Below are 25,083 nucleotides of genomic sequence, written 5' to 3'. Positions count from 1 at the left end.
CCAATAGCAAACTGCCACTAAATATTCACGGGTGAAGGACTGTGATTATGCAGAGGAAGATGAGATGGTCAGGGTGGTGTTTGGCACAAACTCAGCGAAACTGCGAAAGAAAGTTTTAAGTGCCAGGACTAAGGTAACATTAAATACAGCCATGGACATAGCACGAGATGGCACCAGCACAGCTGGGAACCTTCGATGCATGTACACCGAGCGGCTCACGGAACTGGCGCGTGCACAGAAAAAGCAACAGTTCCAAAGAGCTGAACAAAACCGAATTACACAATTGAAAAGGCAGCAAAAATATGAAGCGTCTGATACATATAAGCATATTCATAAATCCAGCTACTGCAGAAACAAAGCACACGGTGGAAAAAGTCAATGTCCGCTAAAGGAAGACAGTGTAAAAAACCCGTGCATGCAGTGTGTCAGGTCTCAGATAAAGAAGAAGACGAGCTGTTTATTGATGCAGTAAGAAACGAATCGATGAATGAAACCTGTCATCTTTACAGCGATTGACAAACACGGAATGTAACTTGAACACAACACATCCTACAAATACGAACCTGATTGAAAGAAATAATGATAATCAAATCCTTGATGACAGCAACACTCAGTAACACTCACAAAACAAATACTGTATATTGACAGTCATGTTACGTTATTTTTAAAATGTTCCCTTTTCTTTTCTAGCTTTTTAACACACTACCTCTCCGATTTGATACGCGGGTATATATATATATGTATATATATATCCCGATCTACATACTCGAATAATGGATACTTTATTGCCCTCCATGATTGTTTTGGTAAAGCCATACTCAGTGTATTCATTAGATGAGCGGTAAAAAGTAAGAGCGAGGGAGGATGACTTATTGAGGCATGCAGGCTGTAGTCTGCGTCAACTCTATCTGAATTGCGATCACATTTGAAAAATATATCTTTTCAAGTTCTATTTAGTCCATATGTGTCAAACTCAAGGGCAGGGCCACATCCGCCCGGCGTAATTATATCCGCCCGCGAGATCATTTTATATACTGTATTATTGTTATTAATGGCCGGGTATATGAAGCGCTGGTAACACAATAAACTACAGATCCCATAATGCAGCGCTTCAGCTGCCTTGCCAACACTTACGCGTTAATCAAGTCTAGCTTATGATGCTGCAAGTTATTGCGAAGCTAGCTCACACGATGCTGAAGAGAAAAGTTGATTCTGAAAATAGAGCCTTTAAAACCGATGGGAGGCTGAGTATATGTTTACTGAACCCGTGTGTCTCATTTGTGGAGCTAATGTGGCTGTAATTACAGAATTTAATCTAAGACGGCACTATGAGACAAAACATCAGGGTAACCTGAATGAATGCAATGCAGAAGATACAGAAAGCAGAATAATTAAATAAGAATCTGACACTTCAGCGGACGTTTTACCCGTGCACAATCACAAAGTGATTTCAAGTGAAGCTGCTTTTATGGGAGACACAAATGCACCAGTGCAACTTGCCCCACTTTCCCTGTTGCCAAGTAATGTTAAACCAAGTCGTCACTACGGTGTTCCCAAACGCACTTTGCTGATAAACTGAGCGCACTGAGTTTGCACGGCGCTTTGGTGACTTTGAAGAACAAAAAGTCCGTCTACATGCGGCTCGAACCTTGTGCATGTTTGGTAGCACATATCTGTGTGAGAAGCTCTTCTCAGTGATAAAGACTAACAAAACAGCACACAGGAGTCGCCTCACTGATGAGCACCTGCAATCCATCCTGAGAATCTCCACAACACAGAACCTCACACCAAACATAAACGAACTTGTTGCCAAAAAGATGCCAGGCGTCCAGCTCTAAAATGACATATGAGCAAAGACAACTGAATGATTTGATTTGTTATTGCTGAAAGGAACACATTTTATTTATATTTCCAGGTTTTGTTATGCAGCATGTTCATATTTGAATTTGTATAATTTTGACAGGATATATTTTTATGGAGAGCAAAATCTTTTGGGATATTTAAAATCTAAGTTTATTTTTTATATAAAATTACATAAGAGTAAAGAAATTTGAATGTTTGTTCTTTTAACTTTTACTTTATTTCTAACTTGTATAATTTAGACAGGATGTTTTTATGGAGAGCAAAATATTATAAGTTGTTTAAGGTTTGAGTTGATTTATTCACAAATAATATTCCTGTCTGTTTTACCATTCCTACCAAAGATATTTCTGTCGACTAAATAAAAATTCCTTCTATTTAAAATTTAAATAGAACTTGAACAAATCGATAGTTCATAATATCCATGCAGACTTGCACGTAAGAGTGGGAGTTATCCGTTTTAACAAGCAGCGTATTGCACTGATACGAAATAGCTGTGTGTGTATATATGTAGATATGTATGTATATGTATATATATGTTTATATATGTGTGTGTATGTATATATATATATATATGTATTTGTGTGTATATATGTGTGTGTATGTATATATGTGTATATGTATAGATATGTATATATATATGTTTATGTGTGTGTGTGTAAATATATATATATATATATATATATATATATATATATATATACACACAACACTCATCACTCACAACAGTACCAAAACAATTACATTGACAATCATGTTACGTTATTTTCAAAATGTTTCCTTTTCTTTTTCATTGCTTCTTTAACACACTACTTCTCCGCTGCGAAGCGCGGGTATTTTGCTAGTGTGTTAATAAAAGAGAGCTACATACAGTGTTCATGAATTATATTTTAAGTGCTTTTCTAAGTAATTTACCCTTATAAAGTTAACTTACATTTTCTCTATTATCTTAGCATATGACACAGCTAAAATAAAACTTAATAGCAGCATTTTCAGCAAATAGTTAATCCTGCATAGGATTATAAAGGCGTACACTAAATAGTGTAATCCTAAAACGTAATTGTATGCTTTCAGAGATTTTTCTAAGTCCTTTGTCCCGTTCCATTTGGCAAGTTAATGTTGTCAGCTTATAAACATTAGGGGTAATTTTGTTATTTTGAACAATTAAGTTATTCAGCCTTCTTTAGCAAACTGTAACTTTGAACACTGAACAAAGAGAAATATTTGACCATTAAGTTGTATGATACATATACATGCTTATTTAAAATTCTGCAATCAACTCTTTCTTTCTGTATGGTTGATTTTTCCTTCTAGGAGTTCTGCAGTGGCTAGCATGCTACCTAAACATCATCTCCTCTTTATAGAATAATCTTTTCTTTATTAATGTTAACACTTGAATATCCATCAAAATGTCTTCTGTGTCTTCCTTTTCTTAGTTTAGTTTGTGGCAAGCTAGAACTTATTTGGCAGGTAACAAGTTGTTCCCTACCAACGATTAGTTCTGTGGTGTCACCAGTATAGAGATGCGTGTTGTGCTGAGCAATATGTGGACAGGTTATGAGCATGCTTCTGTGAGTGACATCAATATTGGAAAGCCCAAACTAAATTTTGTTTGTGACACAGTTTGCTCTCTGGTACTATTGGCAAACGCTTTATCTGCAATGCATGCCAGCAACCTTTGAGTTACAGAGAAGTGTTCAGAGTTGATCATCACACATAACCAATAGGAGAAATCTACCATCCTTCTGTGGATAGAATACATCATGCATTACAAACCGTGTGCTGCCATGAGCAATTGTCAACGCAGGAAATCTCCGAAATGCTGCACATACTTAATCACCCCCCCCAAGCACCTTGACCAATACATACATATGAGACAAGGAATCTCTGTGTGATGCCTAACCTAACAGTGTGTCTGTGACGGAAAACTGGATTCTTTGCAATAATGTATGCAATTGTGAAGACAGCATGCAAACTGCAAACTCCACAAAAACTCATCCTGCACATATATCAAACTGGGGTCCAAGTGCTGTAAGGCTGTCTTCTGAAGCAACATGATACCTGTGTCCATGAACAGATGGATTCATATAAAAAGTGAAAATTTACAACAATAAGAAATGAATATCAAGAATGTAGGCGTTTTCCAAACATCATTCTAAAATTGGACCTGTTTACACCTAATTATTGTTTTCTTTCCCAGAAATGTAACTGTTATTGAGGATTTACTTACTGTATGTGCATCGTCATTTATTATTATGTGCACAAGCTTTGCATTCTTGGAATATTCCACATTTTCTTTCCACAACTCCATCTTTAACTAGGTTTGTCTATAAGACTTTATTGTTCAAATCACAATTTCTTTTTGCTTTATAGATTTCCTGTTCTTTTATTTAATTCTTTGGTAAGTGTCTATTTTCCCCTTCTAATTCCAAATCTGACTCTGCTTTACATTGCATCAGCACATACTGTCACTCATTTTTGATTTACATAGTAGGATATTCTGACTTGATGATATTTTATTTGCATGCCAAGTATCTCACTATTGGCCTGCTTTATATGTTAATTACCTTGCAATCTATATGGTCACATGTTATCTAATGCTTTGTACTGAGTTTGCCATAACTCCCAAATTACTACAAAAGTATGTATTACAAGATTTATTTGAATATCATCGTCATCATCTGAGTGTTTAAATGTTTTGTTGGATGTAATGTGTATTTGCAAGGTATAATAGAATAAAAATAAAATGGCTGTCCATTCCAGTGCAAATATGCAGACACTCCCATTCTTGCAAACACTTCTGAATTAGAGTCTTCACTTTGATCTTACCATGAGTGAAAGAATGTGTAGACACTACAGAGTAACCATACTTAAACTTAAATCTCTGATCACTGAAACTATAAGGTTGTGTTATTAACAACTACATCATTGTTTTGCTTTCTGTATATGCATATATTAATACATAGTGACCATTAAGGCTCTTTGGCAAATAATTAGTCAAGAGATCTCGGGCTTTTATTTAATATCACAATCCTGGATCATTTAAACTAGCAAACAACAGTTTGTGTGTCTCCGGAACTCTGTATCAGAGATAGTGATCAAAAATTAAAGGGAATCCCAGGAAACTGTCCTTTTTATCTTATTCTGAACCAATTTTAAATACAACCTCATTTTATTAAATCATTAAAGAACATAAGTTCTCACAAGTCTCTCATTATATAAAATGAATTGTTAGTATTGGTGCAACGTACAAGGACAACACAGAATACAAAAGATAAATATAAAAAGATAAAATATAAAATGATAAAATATGATGCAACATGCAACGGAAATACAAAAAATAAAGAGATGTCCAAGCAGTCTAGTGTGCAGGTACACATAGATACTGAGTAGAAGCTCAGACCTGATTAGCAAGAATAACCGCACATGGAATAAAACTGTTAAAGTGACGGGCTGTTTTATCCTTCACTGCACAAAGATGTTTGCTGGATTTTTTTTGATCAAGTGATGGCCTGGGCAAGTCAGATCAGCCTTTTTCCTTACCCTGGACTCATATAGGACTTCAGGGTGCAGTTAGTTTAAGCCTATGATCCTTTCAAAAGTTTGAATAATGCATTGCAGATTGACCTTAGAATGAGTGGCAGCACCAAGCCTAACGGTTACAAATGAAGTCAGAATTTGACTCGATGGTGGCTGTGTGGAATTGGCCCAATATTGGTTGAGTGATATTGAATTTCCTTAGCTGACACAAATAATTCAAGTGATGTTTATTTCACTTAAGATTTTGTGACAGCACAGTGCCCAAAAGCTTAAATGATGCTGTTATTCCAGTGGCTGAGCCATTTATAGCAAATGATAGGTGAGCAGGTGACTGATTTCTGAAATCTATGATCATCTTCTGGGTTTTTTTTAATGTTCAGGTCCAAATTATTATGGCTTCACCACAATGTCAGATTTGTTTTCTTTTGTTTGTATATGGATTCATAATTCTTTGAAATGATGCCTATTAGTGCCTATTAGTGTTATATCATCTGCAACTTAAAAAGTTTGACAAACAAATTGCCAGAGGTACACTCATTTGTATAAAGTGAGAAGAATAGTGGGGAAAGGACACATCTCTGTAGTGTATCAATAGAGTACAGAAAGAAGGTCCTGTCTCTGCACATTATCAAAACAAAGGCAAATTTCAGAAGTGTCAGGGTACCTCTGAAGTAATTTCCCATAATGAGTTAGTAAAGACCTATAAATATATTGGGGTCTATTTGAACAGTAGAGTAGATTTGGTAGACAGTAGAAACTTGTTTTAAAAAAAGGGCCTGAGAAGGCTCATGTCCTGCTGTATAAAGCCGCTGGGGATGTTCTTCCAGTCCATGGTTGCTATTGAACTGGGGTATGTTTCTCAAAAATTATGCATCTTAGAGATGAACAAGCAACTTTACGATACTCAGACATACCATACAAGCAAATTGTTCATGCATTTCCAAAAACCTTGCTTAATCAGCGATGATTATGAGTTAATATAAAGTACTGTTTTATTAACCCTGCCCTAAAGTCACCTACAAAAAAATCATCATAATTCAACTGAAAAACAATTTGTTAGCAATACTTTCATAATAATATGACATTTTTGGTCCTTTGGTGGAATGTAATAAAGTTGTGTAAAGTGATATGAAGTAAACATAGTATCACAATTAAATAATTAAGCCAATGCATATAAATAAGCACAGAATCAACCCCCTATTGTTTATTAGACAAAAGCCAAATAAATGACAGTCACACACCTTAAGACAAAGCCATACTTTTCTAAAGAAGAGTTTGTCTTTCATTTAGATATACAGTGTAGTGTTGTTTACTAAGGAACATGGAAACCTTTTCAACAATGAGAAAAAACAAAAGTGTAATGAGATAATGAAAAGAATAAGCCTGCATATCGTAACCTATCTTTGCTCTGTTCCAGACACATAGGCACTACCTTGACCGCCCCAATAGCAATTTGAAAATTGTTGGCATATATACTTGAAGTATATAAAGTTATTTTTCCGCCGTCTTTAAGTGAAGATGGTGCACGTACATGTTTACTTCTGAAATATATTCCATGCTCAATAACTGAAGCATCATGAAATGCAAGCCAAGACTCTTAATCAGAAACAAGTGGAAAAAATTTAAATTGATGGAAAAACAGTAATGACTCAATACCAGACTGATACATAGAAATTCTAACATTTCTAACCTCCATTCCCCCTTCTTCTTCTTTAGTGGATTGTAGTATGACTACTCTTACATCAACTTTGTACAGGATTGCACACAAAACATTCATAGCACAGTATGGCTGAGATGAAAATCTGATGTTACCTGATGATTCAGGAAGTCACTAGGCGCACATTTTCTATCAAGTCAAGTCAAACTTTATTTATAAAGTACATTTACAGCAGCCGAACCTGAACCAAAGTGCTGTACAAGAAAGGGTAAAAGAAACAGTTAAAATATATATACACACATCACAGAATTGCAAACATAACCAACCATTACATAAAAGATAAACTCTAAATACCCACACTCATGCATACATATTTATAATTGTGAATGTACATGAGCCAGCATATACAAACATAATATCAACCTCGTACAGCATCAAATGCCAGCGAAAAGACTTTAATGATAACTTAAAAATGGCCAACGTTGGGGCAGACTTAATATGATAAGGCAAGCCATTCCAAAAAAAAGAAGCAGCCACCTCAAAAGCCCAATCCACCCTTTGCTTCAACCTCTCCCTCAGCACTTCAAACATTTAAAAACAAGTAATAGATTTTTAAAATTGATTCTAAAGTGGACCGGAAGTCAATGGAGCAAGGTCAGTATTAGTAAAATAACATACTTATAAGATCCAGTCAATAAGTGAACCACAGCGTTCTGGACTAGTTGTAGACACTGTAACAAGGCCTGATCAATGCCTACATACAAAGAATTGAATAGTCCAAACAAGATGTTATAAAATCATGGATTGCCTTTTCAAGATTACTAAAAGTAAGAAAAGTCTTTACCTTATAGCTAAAAATCTTAGCTGGAAATAGCTGAATTAACTACAAAATTTATCTATTTGTAAAGTTTGAATGAGCTGTCGAAAATGATGCCTAGATGAAGCTTTATGATATGTGGCAAGATGCCCAACAGCAACATCAGGGACACTCAGGGTTTCTGAGCTTTTGAACACCACAGTCTCAGTTTTATTATGATTTAGTTTATGAAAATTCATTGCCATGCAGGTTTAAATATCATTCAAGCATAGATGGAGGGTCTGTATTGTCCACTCTGCTTTGATTTTAGTAGCAAATAGATTTAACAGAGTATCATCAGTGGGGAATCCATTCCCGGGAATTCGGGAATCCCACATGTCAATCCCGAGCTTCCCGGGATGACTCAGTGCACGGGCATCTCACATGTGAACGGTTTTAGAACGACTGACACTTATTTTTAATAAAACTACTGCAGTATGTTGACACCAATAAAAGACTAACCTTATCTATAAGCAGTTCATACTGTCATATAAGTACATGTATCTAGTGCAGGGGTGCCCAATGCATCAATCGCGATCGACCGGTAGATTGCAAAGGTACTGCATGTAAATCACGTTGCATTCCAAAAAAAATTTTTTTAAACGTTAGTCTACCATATATCCTCCCTGTGGCATTTGCCACTTGATTGACATACAGGGCAGCCAGTCTGAGATCTCCTTTCTTCTAAGACACCGGTCATCCCGCACGCACGATCAAACGCTCGAGCTACTGCAAACCTCCGGCTGTGATCTAGTTAGCCTTCCAATTTATATCGACTAAAGAAGGGATTTTAAAAAAGTTGTTTGGGGAGGGTATGGGCTTTATGTGTAATTAGAAGAGGAATTTTCTCTCACAATGTCACAATCAAAGTGCATTTGTCTGATCCGTCAATCTATCATTGCTATTCCAAAGAAGGAAAATGTTGAAAGGCACTTTCGAACTGTTCATAAAAACTAGGAAACTGACTTCCTTCCGAAAAGCGATCTGAGAAAGAGAAAAGAGAGGGAACTAAATTCGCAGTTAATCGGACAGCCGTCATTTTTCACTCAGCTGAATTCAAAAGCTCCTTGACTGCATTATTTGTCTCTACATATGCGAGTCAGCCTTTTCCCACATGAAGATTATTAAATCCAAATGCTGTAGTTACCATAAATTGAATTGTTATTGTGCCATAAAGGTTATTCAGTTATGCAAGTATGTATATATATATATATATATATCTATATATATATATATATATATATATATACTGCTCAAAAGAATTAAAGGAACACTTTTTAATCAGAGTATAGCATAAAGTCAATGAAACTTATGGGATATTAATCTGGTCAGTTAAGTAGCAGAGGGGTTGTTAATCAGTTTCAGCTGCTGTGGTGTTAATGAAATTAACAACAGATGCACTAGAGGGCAACAATGAGATGACCCCCAAAACAGGAATGGTTTAACAGGTGGAGGCCACTGACATTTTTCCCTCCTCATCTTTTCTGACTGTTTCTTCACTAGTTTTGCATTTGGCTACAGTCAGTGTCACTACTGGTAGCAAGAGGCGATACCTGGACCCTACAGAGGTTGCACAGGTAGTCCAACTTCTCCAGGATGGCACATCAATACATGTCATTGCCAGAAGGTTTGCTGTGTCTCCCTGCACAGTCTCAAGGGCATGGAGGAGATTCTAGGAGACAAGCAGTTACTCTAGGAGAGCTGAAGAGGGCCATAGAAGGTCCATAACCCATCAGCAGGACCAGTATCTGCTCCTTTGGGCAAGGAGGAACAGGATGAGCACTGCCAGAGCCCTACAAAATGACCTCCAGCAGGCCACTGGTGTGAATGTCTCTGACCAAACAACCAGAAAGACTTCATGAGGGTGACCCAAGGGCCCCATGTCTTCTAATGGGCCCTGAGCTCACTGCCCAGCAGCATGCAGCTCAATTGGCATTTGCCATAGAATACCAGAATTGGCAGATGCACCACTGGTGCCCTGTGCTTTTTACAGATGAGAGCAGGTTCACCCTGAGCACGTGACAGAAGTGAAAGGGTCTGGAGAAGCCATGGAGAACATTATGCTGCCTGTAACATCATTCAGCATGAGCAGTTTGGTGGTGGGTTAATGATTGTCTGGGGAGGCATATCCATTAGGGGTCACACAGACCCCTACAGGCTTGACAAAGGCACCTTGGCTGCCATTAGGTATCAGGATGAAATCTTTGGACCCATTGTCAGACCCTATGCTGGTACAGTGGCTCCTGGTGCACGACAATTCCTGGCCTCATGTGGTGAGAGTATGCAGGCAGTTCCTGGAGGATGAAGGAATTGATACCATTGACTGGCCACCACACTTTCCTGACCTAAATCCAATAGAACACCTCTGGGACATTATGTTTTGGTCCATCCAATGCCACCAAGTTGCACCTCAGACTGTCCAGGAGCTCAGTGATGCCCTGGTCCAGATCTGGGAGGAGATCCCCCACAACACCATCTGTCATCTCATTAGAAGCATGCACCGATGTTGTCAGGCATGTATACAAAAACACAGGGGCCATACAAAGTGCTGCGTACAATTTTGAGTTGCTGCAATTACATTTTGGCAAAATGGACTAGCCTGCCACATAATTTTTTCACTCTGATTTTTGGGGTGTCTTTGAATTCAGGGCTCTGTAGGTTAATCATTTTCATTTCTATCAAACGATGTGGCATCCTTTCATTCCTAACACATTACCCAGTCTATATCAGTATAGATATCCAGGAGGATTTCTTTTTCCCATTGAGATCTGATGTGTTTTCAAAGTGTTCCTTTAATTTTTTTGAGCAGTTTATATATATATATATATATATATATATATATATATATATAGTGACAGATTAGGGCTGTATCGCTCCCTTGAACCCCTGCCCAATACGCCAGACACCAGATAAAAGTCCAAATGTTGACTTTATTCTCACAGTACAGTGCACAAAGCACCCTCTCCTCCACAATACTCATTCAATACAATAACTATAATACAATAACTCTCCACCACTCCCAGACGCATTGCCACCCTTCCACCCAGCTTAGCTCACCGTTTGGTAGCTCCCACAGTCCTTTTATCCTTCCTGACCCTGAAGTTTTCCCAATCCCCAGTCCACGTGATTCTTTATCACTTCCGGGTCAGGTACAAGTTCTTCTTTTCACCCCGGAAGCACGTCGCTCTTCCTATGACGCACTTCCGGGTTATAGGGCACGAATGATTCTTCGGTCCTCCCTGCAGCTCCCTCTTGCGGCCCCTGTGGTATCCAGCAGGGTCGTGTATAAAAACTACATAGTCCATGACTCCCTGCTGGTCTTATTTTAAAAGTAGCTCACAGGCCGAAAAGTTGTGGGCACTCCTGATCTAGTTAGTTGTGGTAATAAGAGCGTGGAAAGCACAACTTGTCCAGCGTGTGGTCGTCCAGGTTGAGAGAGTACTTCATGCAGAGTACGCCAGCTACTGAGAAAGCATGCTTTGCCTCCACTGAAGTAGGCAGCACAGTCATCCGATACAGATACATTTGTTCTAAAAAACGCCCGCGCTTGCCGTTGCTGTGAAACACCGCCATTTCAGCTATTACTGATGCATCCAGTTTCTTGTCATCATTCTGTGATGGCAAGTTTCTTGGCACAGATAATGCGGATGCAACAGACTGACGCATTGCAATTTCAAGTTGCTGTTCAAAGTCTTCAGTTTTCAACTATAACTCTGTTATTTCTTGATCGATTTTTATACTTTTACAAGCTATATATATGCAAACTTGGCCGTTCCCGGTTTCCCAGGAATTACAGCAGTTTCATTTCTGAGAATGCGGGAATGGAAAATGTCCGAGAATCTGGGATTGGATTTCCTAGTCATCAGCATAACAGTAAAAGTAAAAGCCATGCTTCTTAACAATCAAGCCAAAAGGTAACATGTATATCAAAAAGAGAACTGGTCCAAGGATTAAACCCTCCAGAACTCCACAAGTAAGAGGGCTAAAGAAGATGAGAACTCACCCAAGTGAATAGAAAAACTCCTATTGCTTAGGTAATAGTCTTTGTGAAATAAAAACTAAATTAAAACTAAAAATATACAATGAAGGAAAACTAAAACTAAACTGAATTTCCAAGTAAGGTCAGAAAAAAATAGAAATGCACCATGCTGCAGAATTGCCAGTGTGAGGCATTATATTGTTCTTTTACATTTGGGGATTACTTGCAGATTGGTAGAATCTTTCTCTGTGATTACAGTAGTATGTTTGGATGGGAACGCTTGAATTTAAGTATTTTATTCTACTCTATTTTTAAGGAACATTCATACTTGGTCAAATTGCAGGGAGATTTACTGTGCACATGGTTCTTTACCTGTACATGTTTTATTGGATTGAAGACCAAGGTCTTACGGGGCCTTTCTATGTCAATGCTCTTACTTTTTCAAGACATTTCTTGGTTAAGTTTGTTGTATGCTTCTGATTGTTTCCTTATTGAAAATTCTTCTACAACTTCAATACCTGGCAGAGGGCAGTAGAAGTTTGAATTTGATAATTGTCACTTACAAGATCATATTAAAGGTGAAAATGGTTTTCCTTAATTAATCTTTATTTCAACATTTTATGTAAACAGAACCTTAAATTTCAGTTTTTATAGACTTTTGATGTTGATAATTTACGTTCAGAAAATCTTTTGTATTCTTAAGGCTTCTAACTGTGGTGATGTACTGTAAGTAAATTGTAATGCAATTTAAAATAATGTAAAGTAACTTAAGGTTATGTAAAATAAGTTGATAACATTTTTGTTAGTTGATTGCTCTTCCAAAAGTCTTATTAAAATGGCTGAGATGAATTGGACAATTGCTTCGTAAGCTTTGTTTTCTAAAGGTAAATATGTTTAATTTTTCTGTCTCAGGTGAACCCTCCATACTATGTAAAGCTGGTGGAACTTGTACCTCATCCAGAAACTGATTCTACTGTAGTGGATGTGACATACAATATGATGAAAGAGGTTGGCCAATCTCCAGTCAGATTAAGGCGTGAGATTGATGGTTTTGCCCTAAATCGCATACAGTATGCAGTTATTGCTGAAGCCTGGAGACTTGTCAAGGTTGGTACTACCTGAGTCAATAGTCTGAGGACTAAATAGTCTTTTATCCTGGAAAATGAATCTGCATAATTATGTTGATCTAAGTATTTTTAAGGTGTATGCCTCAACAAAAATATACATTCCTGTAAAACATGAATTTTTGTAAAAACCTGTGGAACCTTGTTAAAACTGTAATTTCCCATTCTGACTACTCCAATGAAAATACTGTAAGTCATGACAGTATTTAGTAGGGTTAAATAATGCCATGTTTTGTCACAATATTTTTTATATTTTAAATCATATACACTAATCAGCCACAAAAATGAAAAATACCTGTCTAATATTGTATAGGTCCCCCTTGTGCTGCCAATATAGCTCTGAGCCATTGAGGAATGGATTCCACACCTCTGAAGGTGTGCTGTGGCATCTGGCAACAAGAAAGACATTGCCAGTAGAATCTTTAAGTGCTGTAAGTTGCGAGATGGAAATTCAATGGATTGGACTTGTTTTTCTAGTACGCCCCACGACTATTTGATGGAATTGAGTTCAATACCTTGAACTCTTTATCATGTTCCTTAAACCATTCCTGAATAATTTTTACAGTGCAATATGGTGCCTGATCCTGCTGAAAGAAGCCACTGCCATCATTGGCATGAAGGCATGTACGTGTTCTACAACAATTTTTAGGTATGCGGAATGTGTCAAAGTAATGCCCACATGGATGCCAGGGTGCAGTGTTTCCCAGCAGAACATTGCCCAGAGCATCACACTGCCTCCGCTAGTTTGCCTTTTTCCCCATGGTGCATCCTGCTACCATCGCTTCCCCAGAAAAACGATGCAAACGGTTATCTCCATGATCTAAAAGAAAATGTGATTCAGCAGACCCAGCCATCTTGGTCTATTGCTTCATGGTCCAGTTCCCAGTGGACCACTTTTGGTAGGTATTAACCACTGCATACCAGGAAAACTCCACAAGACCTGTGATTTAGGAGATGCTGTGACACAGTCATCTTGCCATCACTATTTGTCAAAGTTGCTCAGATCTTTACTTATGCCCATTTTCTTAAAACATCACCTTCAAGAACTGACTGTTGACTTGCTGCCTAATATATCCCACCCCTTGACAGGTGCCATTGTAATAGGATAATTAAGTTATTCACTTCGCCTGTCAGTGGTTTTAATGTGATTAATTGGTGTACAGTAGTGGCCAAATGTTTTGGCAGTAAAACAGATGTTGCATTTTGCAAAATTTGCGGCTTCAGTTTTTGTGGTGGCAATTCACATTGTTTTTATATTATTGTGCAGAGTGGTCAAATGCATATTAATTCATTGCAAAGAGCTTTATTAGCATAAAAATTTAACTTTATCACAAAAACCCATTTTCACTTATTTTGGCACTGGCACAAAATGATCAGCTAAGAGTGTCCAGCATGAGCCAGGAACTTCTACTCCTGAGGAGTCAGCTACAGAATCGTGTTGCCACCAGTGCAGAGCTTCCTCAGTATTGGCAGCAGTTGGGTGTGACTGCATCTGCATGCTCAGTGAGAATAAGACTTTTAGAGAACAGCCTTGTGTCAAGAAGGGCAGCAAAGAAGCCACTTCTTTCCAAGAGAAACATCAAGAACAGATTGAAATTCTGCTGGAAGTACAAGGATTGGACAGCAGAGGACTGGTGCAAAGTTATTATTCAGAATGAATCCTCCTTCTGACTGTTTGGAACATCTAGAAAATCGATTGTCCGAGAAGGAAAAGGTGAACACTACCAGGAGTCGTGTGTCGTGCCAACAGTGAAGCATCTTGAGACAATCCATGTGTGGGATTGAATCACATCCATGTATGTGGGCCCACTCACAATTGTCTAAGAACACTGCCATAAAGAATGGTATCAAAATGTCCTCCAAGACCAACTTCTCCTAACAATCCAGGTGTAATTTGGTGATGATCTGTGTATATTCCAGCATGATGGAACACCATGTCACAAGGCAAAAGTGAAAATGAAGTGGCTCAGACATCATAAGATTGAAAGTTTGGACTCATGTCCAGAAAACTCTCTAGACCTTAATCCCATTGAGAACCTGTGATCAATTCTAAAAACGTGGGTGGACAAGCAGAAGCCCACACATTGTTATCAACTCCAAGCACTAAAAAGGCAATAATGGATCACCCTCAGTCAGGAGTTGGCCCAGAAGCTGATATCCAGCATGCCAGAGTGAATTGCAGCTATGAAGAAGAAGGGTCAACACTGTAAATATTGATTCTTCACATAAATTTGATGTATTTGCCAATAAAAACTTTTGAAACTTATGAAATGTTTATAATTATTCCTCACTATACCATGAAAACACGTCAACAAATAATCTGAAAATCATGAAGAAACAAAGTTTGCAAAACACACCATTTGTGTCACTTTCAAAATTTTTGGCCACTACTGTATACAGTATATGGTAATGAGTAAAGAATACCCAATAAGATCTTTAGGTTCACTTGCAATTTACCAAGCTAGGATAACCACTTTTTTCCTTCAGTTCGTGAATTTTCTGTTCCTTCTACTCTTCTCTGCGCTCCTTTAACAGCAACTCCCCCAGTGGGCCACATACGTATTTCTTATTGGAATGCAGAAATGCACATGTCTGTTGCAGTAATTTACTGTAAATGTTCTCCATACACATATAGTATTTTCTTTATTATTAAATACCTGTATTTTGTTTCATGTCTGTTCCAGAAATGATGGTAGCTTATTGTATTCATTAACTGCTATAGCTTGATTTACATAACAATAGTATTAACCACCCATTTATATAACATCAAACAAAGTTAACTAGGTATAGATTTTATATTAATTAAAAATAGTTTAAAATAAAAGCTTATAAAATAACTGTTCAGATGTGTATGTGAGCAGTGATTTTTCGCTTGCCACAGTGTAGATTTTAAATCTGTTAAATTGTTTGCCTTATATAATTATAATGTGCTTTATATGCTGCTGATTGTAGTATCTGAAAGCAAGGAACTTTATATGGAGACATATACTGATGAATAACTATTTATTCTGATGTTGTCAGCAGAATCATTTTACAATATTCACTTTTTTTCTTGTCAATAAATGCAAAGATAGACTTGTCTTCTAACTTTCAATTCAAAGTTCATCTAATCAGAGAACTTTCCATTGTACTTTGTCCTTTCTAAAGAAATACATAAGTACCCTGCAATTCAGTTATCTTGCCAGGTCACTTTGATCACCCATTAATTGTTCTGAACAAGCTTCGATTAAAGACTTGTGTAGTCCTACAACATACCGTATAATTTAACAATGTATTTTCGTCTAATCTGCACATTTTACCGATGGGAAAGCAAATCAGTAAATTTTTAAAAATCCTGGTGTGATTAGCCTTTGTTGTTTTTTGTTTAAATGCCTCCTCAATATCTGGCTGGAAATACTTTTTAATCATTTTACCTACAATATCACTAATTAAATGAATTTCGAAACATTTCATTACAAATTTTACATTATGAGTATTCTGTTTGTAGTTACATTTTCTTTCTGACTTTGATTAAACCTTTTTTCAGGAAGGAATCAATTTTCTTTCTCTATTTTAAAAGAAGTTTTCAGTAATTTAAAACAGATCATTGCAGAGATCAGAAAATGAGAACACCAAAAAATATTTTCAATTTGGATTTTACTTATTTCTTTACTAAATTGTCTTAATAGTGTGTTGGGCCACTACAAGATGCCAGAGTAGTTTCACTGCACCTTAACATAAGTTGTACAAGTGTAGTGTGGCGGACTGCTGGGGATCCTGCCCAGCTAGGACACCTGGAAGATGGAAGGACCGGGAGAGGGACAATACCTACCCCGAGACATGAGAGAGCAGCCATCATGGTTTGCATCAGGGCCACGGGATCAGAGCTTAGAAGTTCAACCCTGTCGGGGCCCGGATGACTATGAAGCCTTGGACTGCAGGAAGGTCATCATGGAGCACCTGGAGCACATCCATGTGCATTATAAAAGGGGCCACCTCTCTCTATTCGTGGAGCTGGAGTCTGGAGGCAGAGGACAGAGCTTGCGGGAGAGGAGTGGAGGTGGCAGAGAGGAAAGAAAAAGAAAAGAAAGAGAGGAAAGAAAAAGAAAAGAAAGAGAGAAAAGAGAGGATTGTGAACTATTTGTGGTGCTTTGTGCACTGTGTGTGCTGTAAAAGAAGAACTGAAAATAAACAGTGTGTGTTTTGGACTTTGTGTGTCTCAGTGTCTGTCTGTGTCGAGGCTGATCTTCCACAGTAGATATTAAAGGAATGCAGAATTCTCAGGCACCACTCCCGAATTTTTAATAATTGCTTGATTTTTCCAGTTCTAGGGATTGAGACAGATGGAGTTTGTGGTTCAAATTATAGCTTTGCTCTGCAAATCCTACAAACTAGTGGCTGGGGATATTGTCATTCCAGACATTTTTACTGTCATCAGGACATATTGTAAATATGTCATCAAAGAAAGTACTTGATCATATAAAATTGTTTTATATTTATTCACATTTACCTTGTCCTCTCAGGATAAAGTGGCACTGCCTTAAAACATGGAAGAGAATACACTGAACTGCTTAACAGTGCCATTAGAACCTTCCACTGTAGGATTTAAGTATTTGGGCCTATAGACTCTTTTTTGACAGAAAGGTGTTTATCCAATAATTGAGAGCAAGGTAAAGCTTGACTCAGTTTGCTATATGTTCCTTTTTCAGATTTTGTCTGCAAATAATGTTTGAAACTATTTTGCTTCAAGATGATGTAACCTTCATTCTTTCTCCTTCTGTACAGATTGGAAGTGTTTTGTTCTTTTGCATATATATACACAACATGAAGAATCACTAATATATACAATGAACGTTTTTCTTGCCACTGGAAAAGCATAACCTGCTTAACATCCTTAGCAGTACACCCAAGCATTACTCAGGCTGCAAAAACCGTGCTAAAAGCATTAGTTCTAAGTGTCACTTTGGCAACTGTAAAGATGTGTCTTGCATAAGCATTAGAACCGTAAAATTGCTGTCAGTGCTGCCATTCTTTAGAGAAATTATGTCTAAGTGCAGGTTTTCACTAATTATGAACTATTCGCACTTCACCAAAGATGAAGACTTTTATGAGAATACACATCCAGCACCCAAACTGAAGAAAATGTGGGAGATATACCAGGCCGCTGTAGCAAAATTTCTAAACATTTACATTCCATACCGTGATGTTAGCATCGATGAAAGTCTCATGGCTTATAAGGACAGACTGTCATGGATACAGTAGATCACGTCAAACAGAGAAAGATTTGGCATACATTTCTACAAGCTTTGTGAGTCTAAAATAGGATACATTTGGAATTCAGGTCTGTACACATTAAAAGGGAGAATGTTTGATCTGAAATACAATCAATATGGCATTGCTATGTCTTTGGTGCTGACTTTGATAGATGCTCTGCTGGATCTAGGTTACTATGTAACCATGGACAATTTTTATACTTCACCAGAGCTATTTGACATCTTGCTGCAAAGAAAGACTGATGCATACAGAACAGTGTGTCCTAATGGTAGTGGTATGCCTGAAGACTTTGGCAGAGCTGAATTGGTGTGCTTGTAGCTTGGTAAAAGGGTAAAGTTCTTGAAAATGCGCTGAAATGGAAGTACAAGAAACATATCGGTCTTCTTAGCACTGTACATAATGCCACTATAGTCAATTTACAGGCAAAAGGCAACAAGCAGGTTACAAAGCCTTGTGCTGTGGTCAACTACAATAGCACAATGGGCAGCATAGATCATGCAGATCAAGAGTTGGCTTTCTATCACGTTATGCTGAGGAAACAAAAACTAGTACTGCAAAAAGATTGCCATATAGGTGGAACAGTGCATTTGGAATGCACTCGTCATATACAAAAAAAAAGCTGGTGAAACTGTATCTCATGCAAACTTTACATGCCAGCTTGTAGAATAAATCATTGCTGCCTTTCCACTGTCCACACTACTGCTAAAGAGACATGGTCGACCCAGCACATCTTGGATCAATCCAGAGCGTCTTATTGGTAGACATTTTATTGATTATAGTAGCTGTGTAAACCCTTGCTTTAATAAGCACAGGGTCCTAGAAACTATTGAAATCGTGAGAAAAAAAATTGAAATGCAGAGGTGTCAGGTAGTTGAAAGGAATTACTCTGGGCATCACTCTCCTAGGAGGTTTTGTGTTGACGACTTGCTCGCATCGCTTGTGCATTAGTGGTTAAGCGACTGCCTTTCTTTGGAGGTTTTCTTTTGCCAGCGTGCTCGCCTTGCTTGTGTTTTAGCGGAGGGGGGAAAAATAACAGGGATACCATTTTGCTGATGTGCTCCCCTCACTTCTGTATTAGCCGCTAAGCGAGTAACAATTTCTTGGCTTTGCCGACATGCTGGCCTTGCTTGTGTATCCTTGGAGGTGGAGCCCTTACACCGACTCCATCTCTCAAATCTGGGCTGGACAGACACACACACTTCCATGCATAGACATTTATATATAAGATACTTCCAACAGAAAAAAAAACAGAACTCATACCTGTGCAGTGTGCTGTTCAAAAACTCATAAATTTGGAAAGAAAATCTGACAAGAAACACGCTGTTATTGTCCCGACTATGACATTGGATTTTTTTCACTCTATTTTAAGATTTACCACACAAAGGATTCATTTTGAGATTATATACTGTTTTGGCATCATTAGTATTATTATTAGTTATTATTATTTTTGTTAATTTCATTCTATTATTTTTATTATTCATCATTACTATTATTATTTGTATTATTATTATACTTCTGCGGTGGGCTGGCGCCCTGCCCGGGGTTTATTTTCTGCCTTGTTCCCTGTGTTGGCTGGGATTGGCTCCAGCAGACCCCTATGACCCTGTAGTTAGGCTATAGCGGGTTGGATAATGGATGGATGGATTATTATACTTTTGAGATTTAATAAAAATGTAATTTTTCATGCCCAAAAAAATACAATGCTTTTTAAATGATTTTTTTAAATAAAATTCACCACTAAGGAGTTTAATGAAACTGCACCACAAAATTGACAGTTTAACAAAATTTATGAAGCTTGAGGTCAAATTTAGTAAACACAGAAAATTAACTCGTTACACCATGCTTTTTTGTTTTTGAAAGGACAAAAAAAGCCACCCTTTAAAGCCCTGGAAATGCTCTTCTGTGTTTAGTCATGCAAGGCTGACTACCTTAATTGGAAACTTGACTACATTAAAACTTGTAGAGAATATCTGGTAGGAGCTGAAGTTATTTACTTATTGTTTTCTCTTTTGACACAGACTACAATAAATCATGAATATGAAAAAAGCTAAGAACTGTGAAGTGAAGAAATAAGTAAAATCCAAATTGAAAATATTTTTTGGTGTTCTTAGCTAAAAAAGTAAGCCAATTGTTTTATTATGTTTTGACATACTGGATGGTTTACATTTTAAATTACAAATTTCCAAAATATATATTTTAACATACATATATTGTTATGATTCATTACTGGATATCTATACTAATAAAAGGCAAAACCCTCACTGACTGACTAACTGACTCACTCACTCACTCATCACTAATTCTCCAACTTCCCGTGTAGGTAGAAGGCTGAAATATGGCAGGCTCATTCCTTACAGCTTACTTACAAAAGTTGGACAGGTTTCATTTCGAAATTCTACGCGTAATGGTCATAACTGGAACCTATTTTCATCCATATACTGTAATAGACTGCAGCTCAATGGCCGTGGGAGGCAGAGTTGCGTCTCACATCATCACGCCTCTCACGTAATTGAGTGCCTGCCCATATAAGGTAAATATTCACGGGTCAAGGACTGTGCTTAGCATATTCATAAGTAAAAATATCTGAATCACAAACTGTTAATTATATTTTGTCCATGAATACTTATTAAATAATTCCAAATAGTCTGTCCGCTTCCTTTCATAGCTTTTCTGGTGGTTGTGCTGCTTCCAGGCATGTATTTTCGTATTAAAGCATTTAACCAATCACATTTCAGCCATCATTTGTTGCCAGGCAGAGAGGCCTTCAGAATCCGTTGTGCAGGCACTCTAACACAGAATAAATGTCGATTAACCTGTTGCTTCAACCAATCAGATTTTGAGTTGGTGTCAGTAGGGCCCTCTAGCAGGCATACGGCAATGTCACCATATTCAGACCCATTGATTGGATAGAAGCCGATATGAGGAACTCTACGAGGCCACTGAACGCACCGCATAACGCTCCGAGCGCAAGATCCTCTCACGCACTACGGCCAACTCCGTGGCAGGATTCTAGACAATATTATTTGCTAGACACAGACCAGATTTCAAGACCACGAAAACCTGATGTTTGTCACACTCCTCGAGCTCCAGAAGTTTCAGGAATACAAGAAAAATTTCACGCATGCAGCCTTCTCCAGTTTAACACAAGAGCCACGGAGTGGTTTTTGATCTGTCTTGGCTAAAAACAGAACTGACTGTAATGTATGCCATGGATGATTTTGCAGGAAAATCTCCCACTGATCTCCTTGACTTCCTTCATCAGAAAAATCTGAATGAGAGCATGGGGCAGCTGTTCATATTGGTATATTTGGTGGTGACCATTCCCGTGTACACTGCTTCTGTCGAGCGGACATTTTCAGCCCTAAAGCGAATTAAAACTTATGCCAGAAATACAACAGGGCAGGTTCGACTTTCAGCATTAGCTTCGATGGCGATAGAAAGGGACTTTTTGATGGAACTGAAGCACACGGATAATCCGTACGACAGAGTAATTAAACTGTTTTTGAGGAAAGAGAGGAGGATGGATTTTGTTTACAAATAATCCAAATTTTTGGTGAGTAAAATGTTGCGATTTTCCTAAATAATATTGCAAGTTTATGAGTTATTATTGATGTTTTTTATGTGTTTTGCGGCTGTGGCTGCAGTAGAAAGGAACTTTTTCACCCCTGGTTTGTCTGTTCAATAAAGGCATTTATTGTGGCTACAGGAGTTATCTTATATATATACCATATGTTTGGACAGACACCAATCCATTAAAGGGCATACTTATGAATACACACGCACACACTTACAAAGATCCAGTTTAGAATCACCCATTCATCTAAATATGGCAGCGTAACAAGATGAAGTCAAACAAATTAACGCGAAAATTGTCGATCGGTTACACTGCAAATTGATTAAATACATATCAATAGGCTATGCTGAAGCAGTTGGTGATCATCGTGCGGAAGATGAAAACATCAATTTACAATATACCATGGAATATCTACAAGTGTTAACGCCGTCTGGCCTTCCACTGGCCGAATTACTGTTAAAAGAAGAACGTATCATAATGTTATTAGCTTAATTTATGTATGAGTGGTGGACTATGCAATGGAACAAGATTAGTTGTATTAAAAATTGGTCGAACAATTGTAACATGTAAAATTTTAACAGGTGACAAGAAAGGTAATGTAGTACATATTCCACAAATAACATTAGACACAAAAGGAGATCTTGATCTGCCAGTTGTATTAAAATGTTTACAGTTTCCTGTTAGAATAGCTTTTGCTATGACAATTAACATATCGCAGGGACAAACTTTTGAAAAAGCCGGCTTATTTATTAGAGAGAAAGAAAAGATATTCACTTACGAGCAGTTATACGTTGCATTGTCACAATGTAAATCCAAACATGGAATCAAAATTCAATGCGATCTTGAAGAAGTTAATTCCAAATATTGTTTTAACTGAAGTTTTAAAGTTAAAGTGAAAATAATGCATATGTAACAATTCCCATGAAAATAACAATCTCTTTAAATTGTATAGCCGGTTAACCAAACCAGGAGGTTGGCAAGCGAAGCGAGCAGGGGGCAGAGCCCCCTAGTAATTATAATAAAAGCAAGTGATCCTTGACCAGCATACAATTATTAAACCATCATACTGGGGAAAAGGTAGTAAAACATTACTTCGAAATGTGCCCTTAATGTAATAAATTATTTAATAAGTTGATTGTTTCTGTTAAAAAGCTAACTAAAATATCACTACTTTCAGTAAAAAATAATCTTAATGATTGCCTCTTCTGAACCCCAATTAGTACCTAGTGCAAGAATTATGCCCTTAACCACAAACATATGCTGAGTGCTTTCGATCAACATTCACTATAGTATGTAATGAAGTATAACATTTGCATAAAGTAGTAATATCCAGTTAAGTGTTTAGCCAGCCAGAGCAAATCCTGGTATCATCAGATAGAAGGTAGAAATTGGCCCTGGAATGGCAAGGCAGCACACAGTGAGTTAAATGTGGGAACTGAACTAATAAGCCTGTGATTACTTGACAAAGAGCCTCTGCGACCAGTCACCATTCTGCAGAAAGATATGGAAGTTGTACAGAGGTACAAGTACCTAGGAATTCACATAAACAGCAATCTGGACTGGTCTGACAACACAGTGGCACTGTACAAGACTTTTGATGTATATAGCGAGCTGCTGGAAATGTTCTACCAGTAAGTAGTAGCCAATGTATTGTTCTACACTGTGGTCTCCTGGGGAAGCAACTGGAGTTCAAAAGATACACATTGCTTGAACAATCTTATCAGGAAAGCCTACTCGATCACAGGGCTAATCCTGGACACACTGGAAAAGTGGATGATATCAACATTGAATGCCATCATGAAAAATCCCTTCCATCCCCTCCAGGAAGCACTCTCATGGAGTACTTTTAGTCACAGACTCATTCCAACACAGTGTGCTAAGAAACGCCTCTGGGGATCTTTTTCTACCTTGTTTTTTTACTATTTCTCGACACACCAAATGAAATACTTATACTTGGAAGTCAATTTTGTAATTGCTGAACAATATACATTTATTTATTGATTGACTGAATGATTGATTGATTGATTTTATATTTGTCCTGTCAATCAGTATCTTTTGTTTCTGGTGCTGTGTGCATCTAAATTTTCCCTTGGGATTAATAAAGTTTATCTAGTCTAATCTAATATAATGCAATTTGATGTTCTGTGCCTTAGCCACTTGATTGCATTTGCTTTAATGTCCAAAACCATTTTCTCAATTTTATTCCATCCATTAAATTATACATTTTACAAACTGTCATGCGACATTTGTCACAAGCCATGGTTTTTAATTAATATATAGTGATTCTTCCTCTAAATGTATTTACTATTTGTACTTTTTATTAGTTTTTTTATTTGTTCTTATTTATCTGTTATTTGTCATTTATATGGCTTTAATGTTTCAGTTTTATTATGTAGTATATGTTGGTTTTGTGTCCCCAATCTTTTTTTTCCAGTTACATTTTTCTTTTTCTTTCTCTGGTATGGTAATTAGACATGCTATCCTAATCCTTTTCCTTAAAGTAATGTTCAATCAAAGTTTTGATTTTAAGTCTTTTAAAGCAAAAAGACATTGACTGTATTTGGATTTTATTTCTTTTTTTTTTTTAAACTCTTTCGTTTGTTAAGGGGATGCACTGTGGCTCAGTGGTTAAAACTAATAGTTTATAGAAATTCTCCTGTGTTCATATTATTTTGCCATGTTCTGTGATTCTCTTATGTACCTTTAACATTTAAAACTCAGTATTGTTATATATTCTGCTTTTATTCTATTAAAGAGACTCAGAATAAAAGGTTGGCCTTTTTAAATATGTGTTTGAGTGAGTTTGTGATGGACTGGCATCTCATTTAGTTTTGCTTCTTATTTTGTACCCAGGCTGCCAAAGGTTTTAGCCCTGAGTAATTTTGGAGTAAAAGAAGTTAAGTTTAGAAAATGTATAGTATGATGGATGTTATATCAGTGATTGTAAGCAGTGTTGTTCTTCCCATCCATGTATCCTTATATACATACAGTTTATCCACTATCAAAACCATAGATTTTTTTTTTTTAGCAATTAGATTCAACCCTAACCTCATTTATTTGGAACTCAAAACATCCAGGTATCCAAAGAGCGACCCTACAAAGACAAAAGGCAGAAGGTGGCATGGCTCTACCTAACTTTCAGTTTTATTACTGGGCAGCAGACATACAAATTATAAAAACCTGGACACAAATAGATGAACATACCCAGGCTTGGTCCACAATTGAAATAAAATCCTGCAG

General features: G+C 37.2%; 1 protein-coding gene across 1 annotated transcript in view; it reads left to right on the top strand.

Moving 5' to 3' along the window:
• cryl1 (crystallin, lambda 1) overlaps positions 1–25,083 on the top strand; it is a 158,752-nt gene that overhangs the window by 69,683 nt on the left and 63,986 nt on the right. Inside the window, exon 5 of the mRNA XM_039744005.1 lies at positions 12,805–12,999. Within this exon, the coding sequence (XP_039599939.1) occupies positions 12,805–12,999 (195 nt within the window). The remainder of the gene's footprint in view (positions 1–12,804; positions 13,000–25,083) is intronic.

The sequence above is a fragment of the Polypterus senegalus genome, chromosome 2 (assembly GCF_016835505.1).
Source record: "Polypterus senegalus isolate Bchr_013 chromosome 2, ASM1683550v1, whole genome shotgun sequence".
In the NCBI taxonomy this organism is placed as follows: domain Eukaryota; kingdom Metazoa; phylum Chordata; class Cladistia; order Polypteriformes; family Polypteridae; genus Polypterus; species Polypterus senegalus.
The sequence above is the reverse complement of the archived record's forward strand: the minus strand, read 5'-3'. Positions and strand labels throughout refer to the sequence as shown.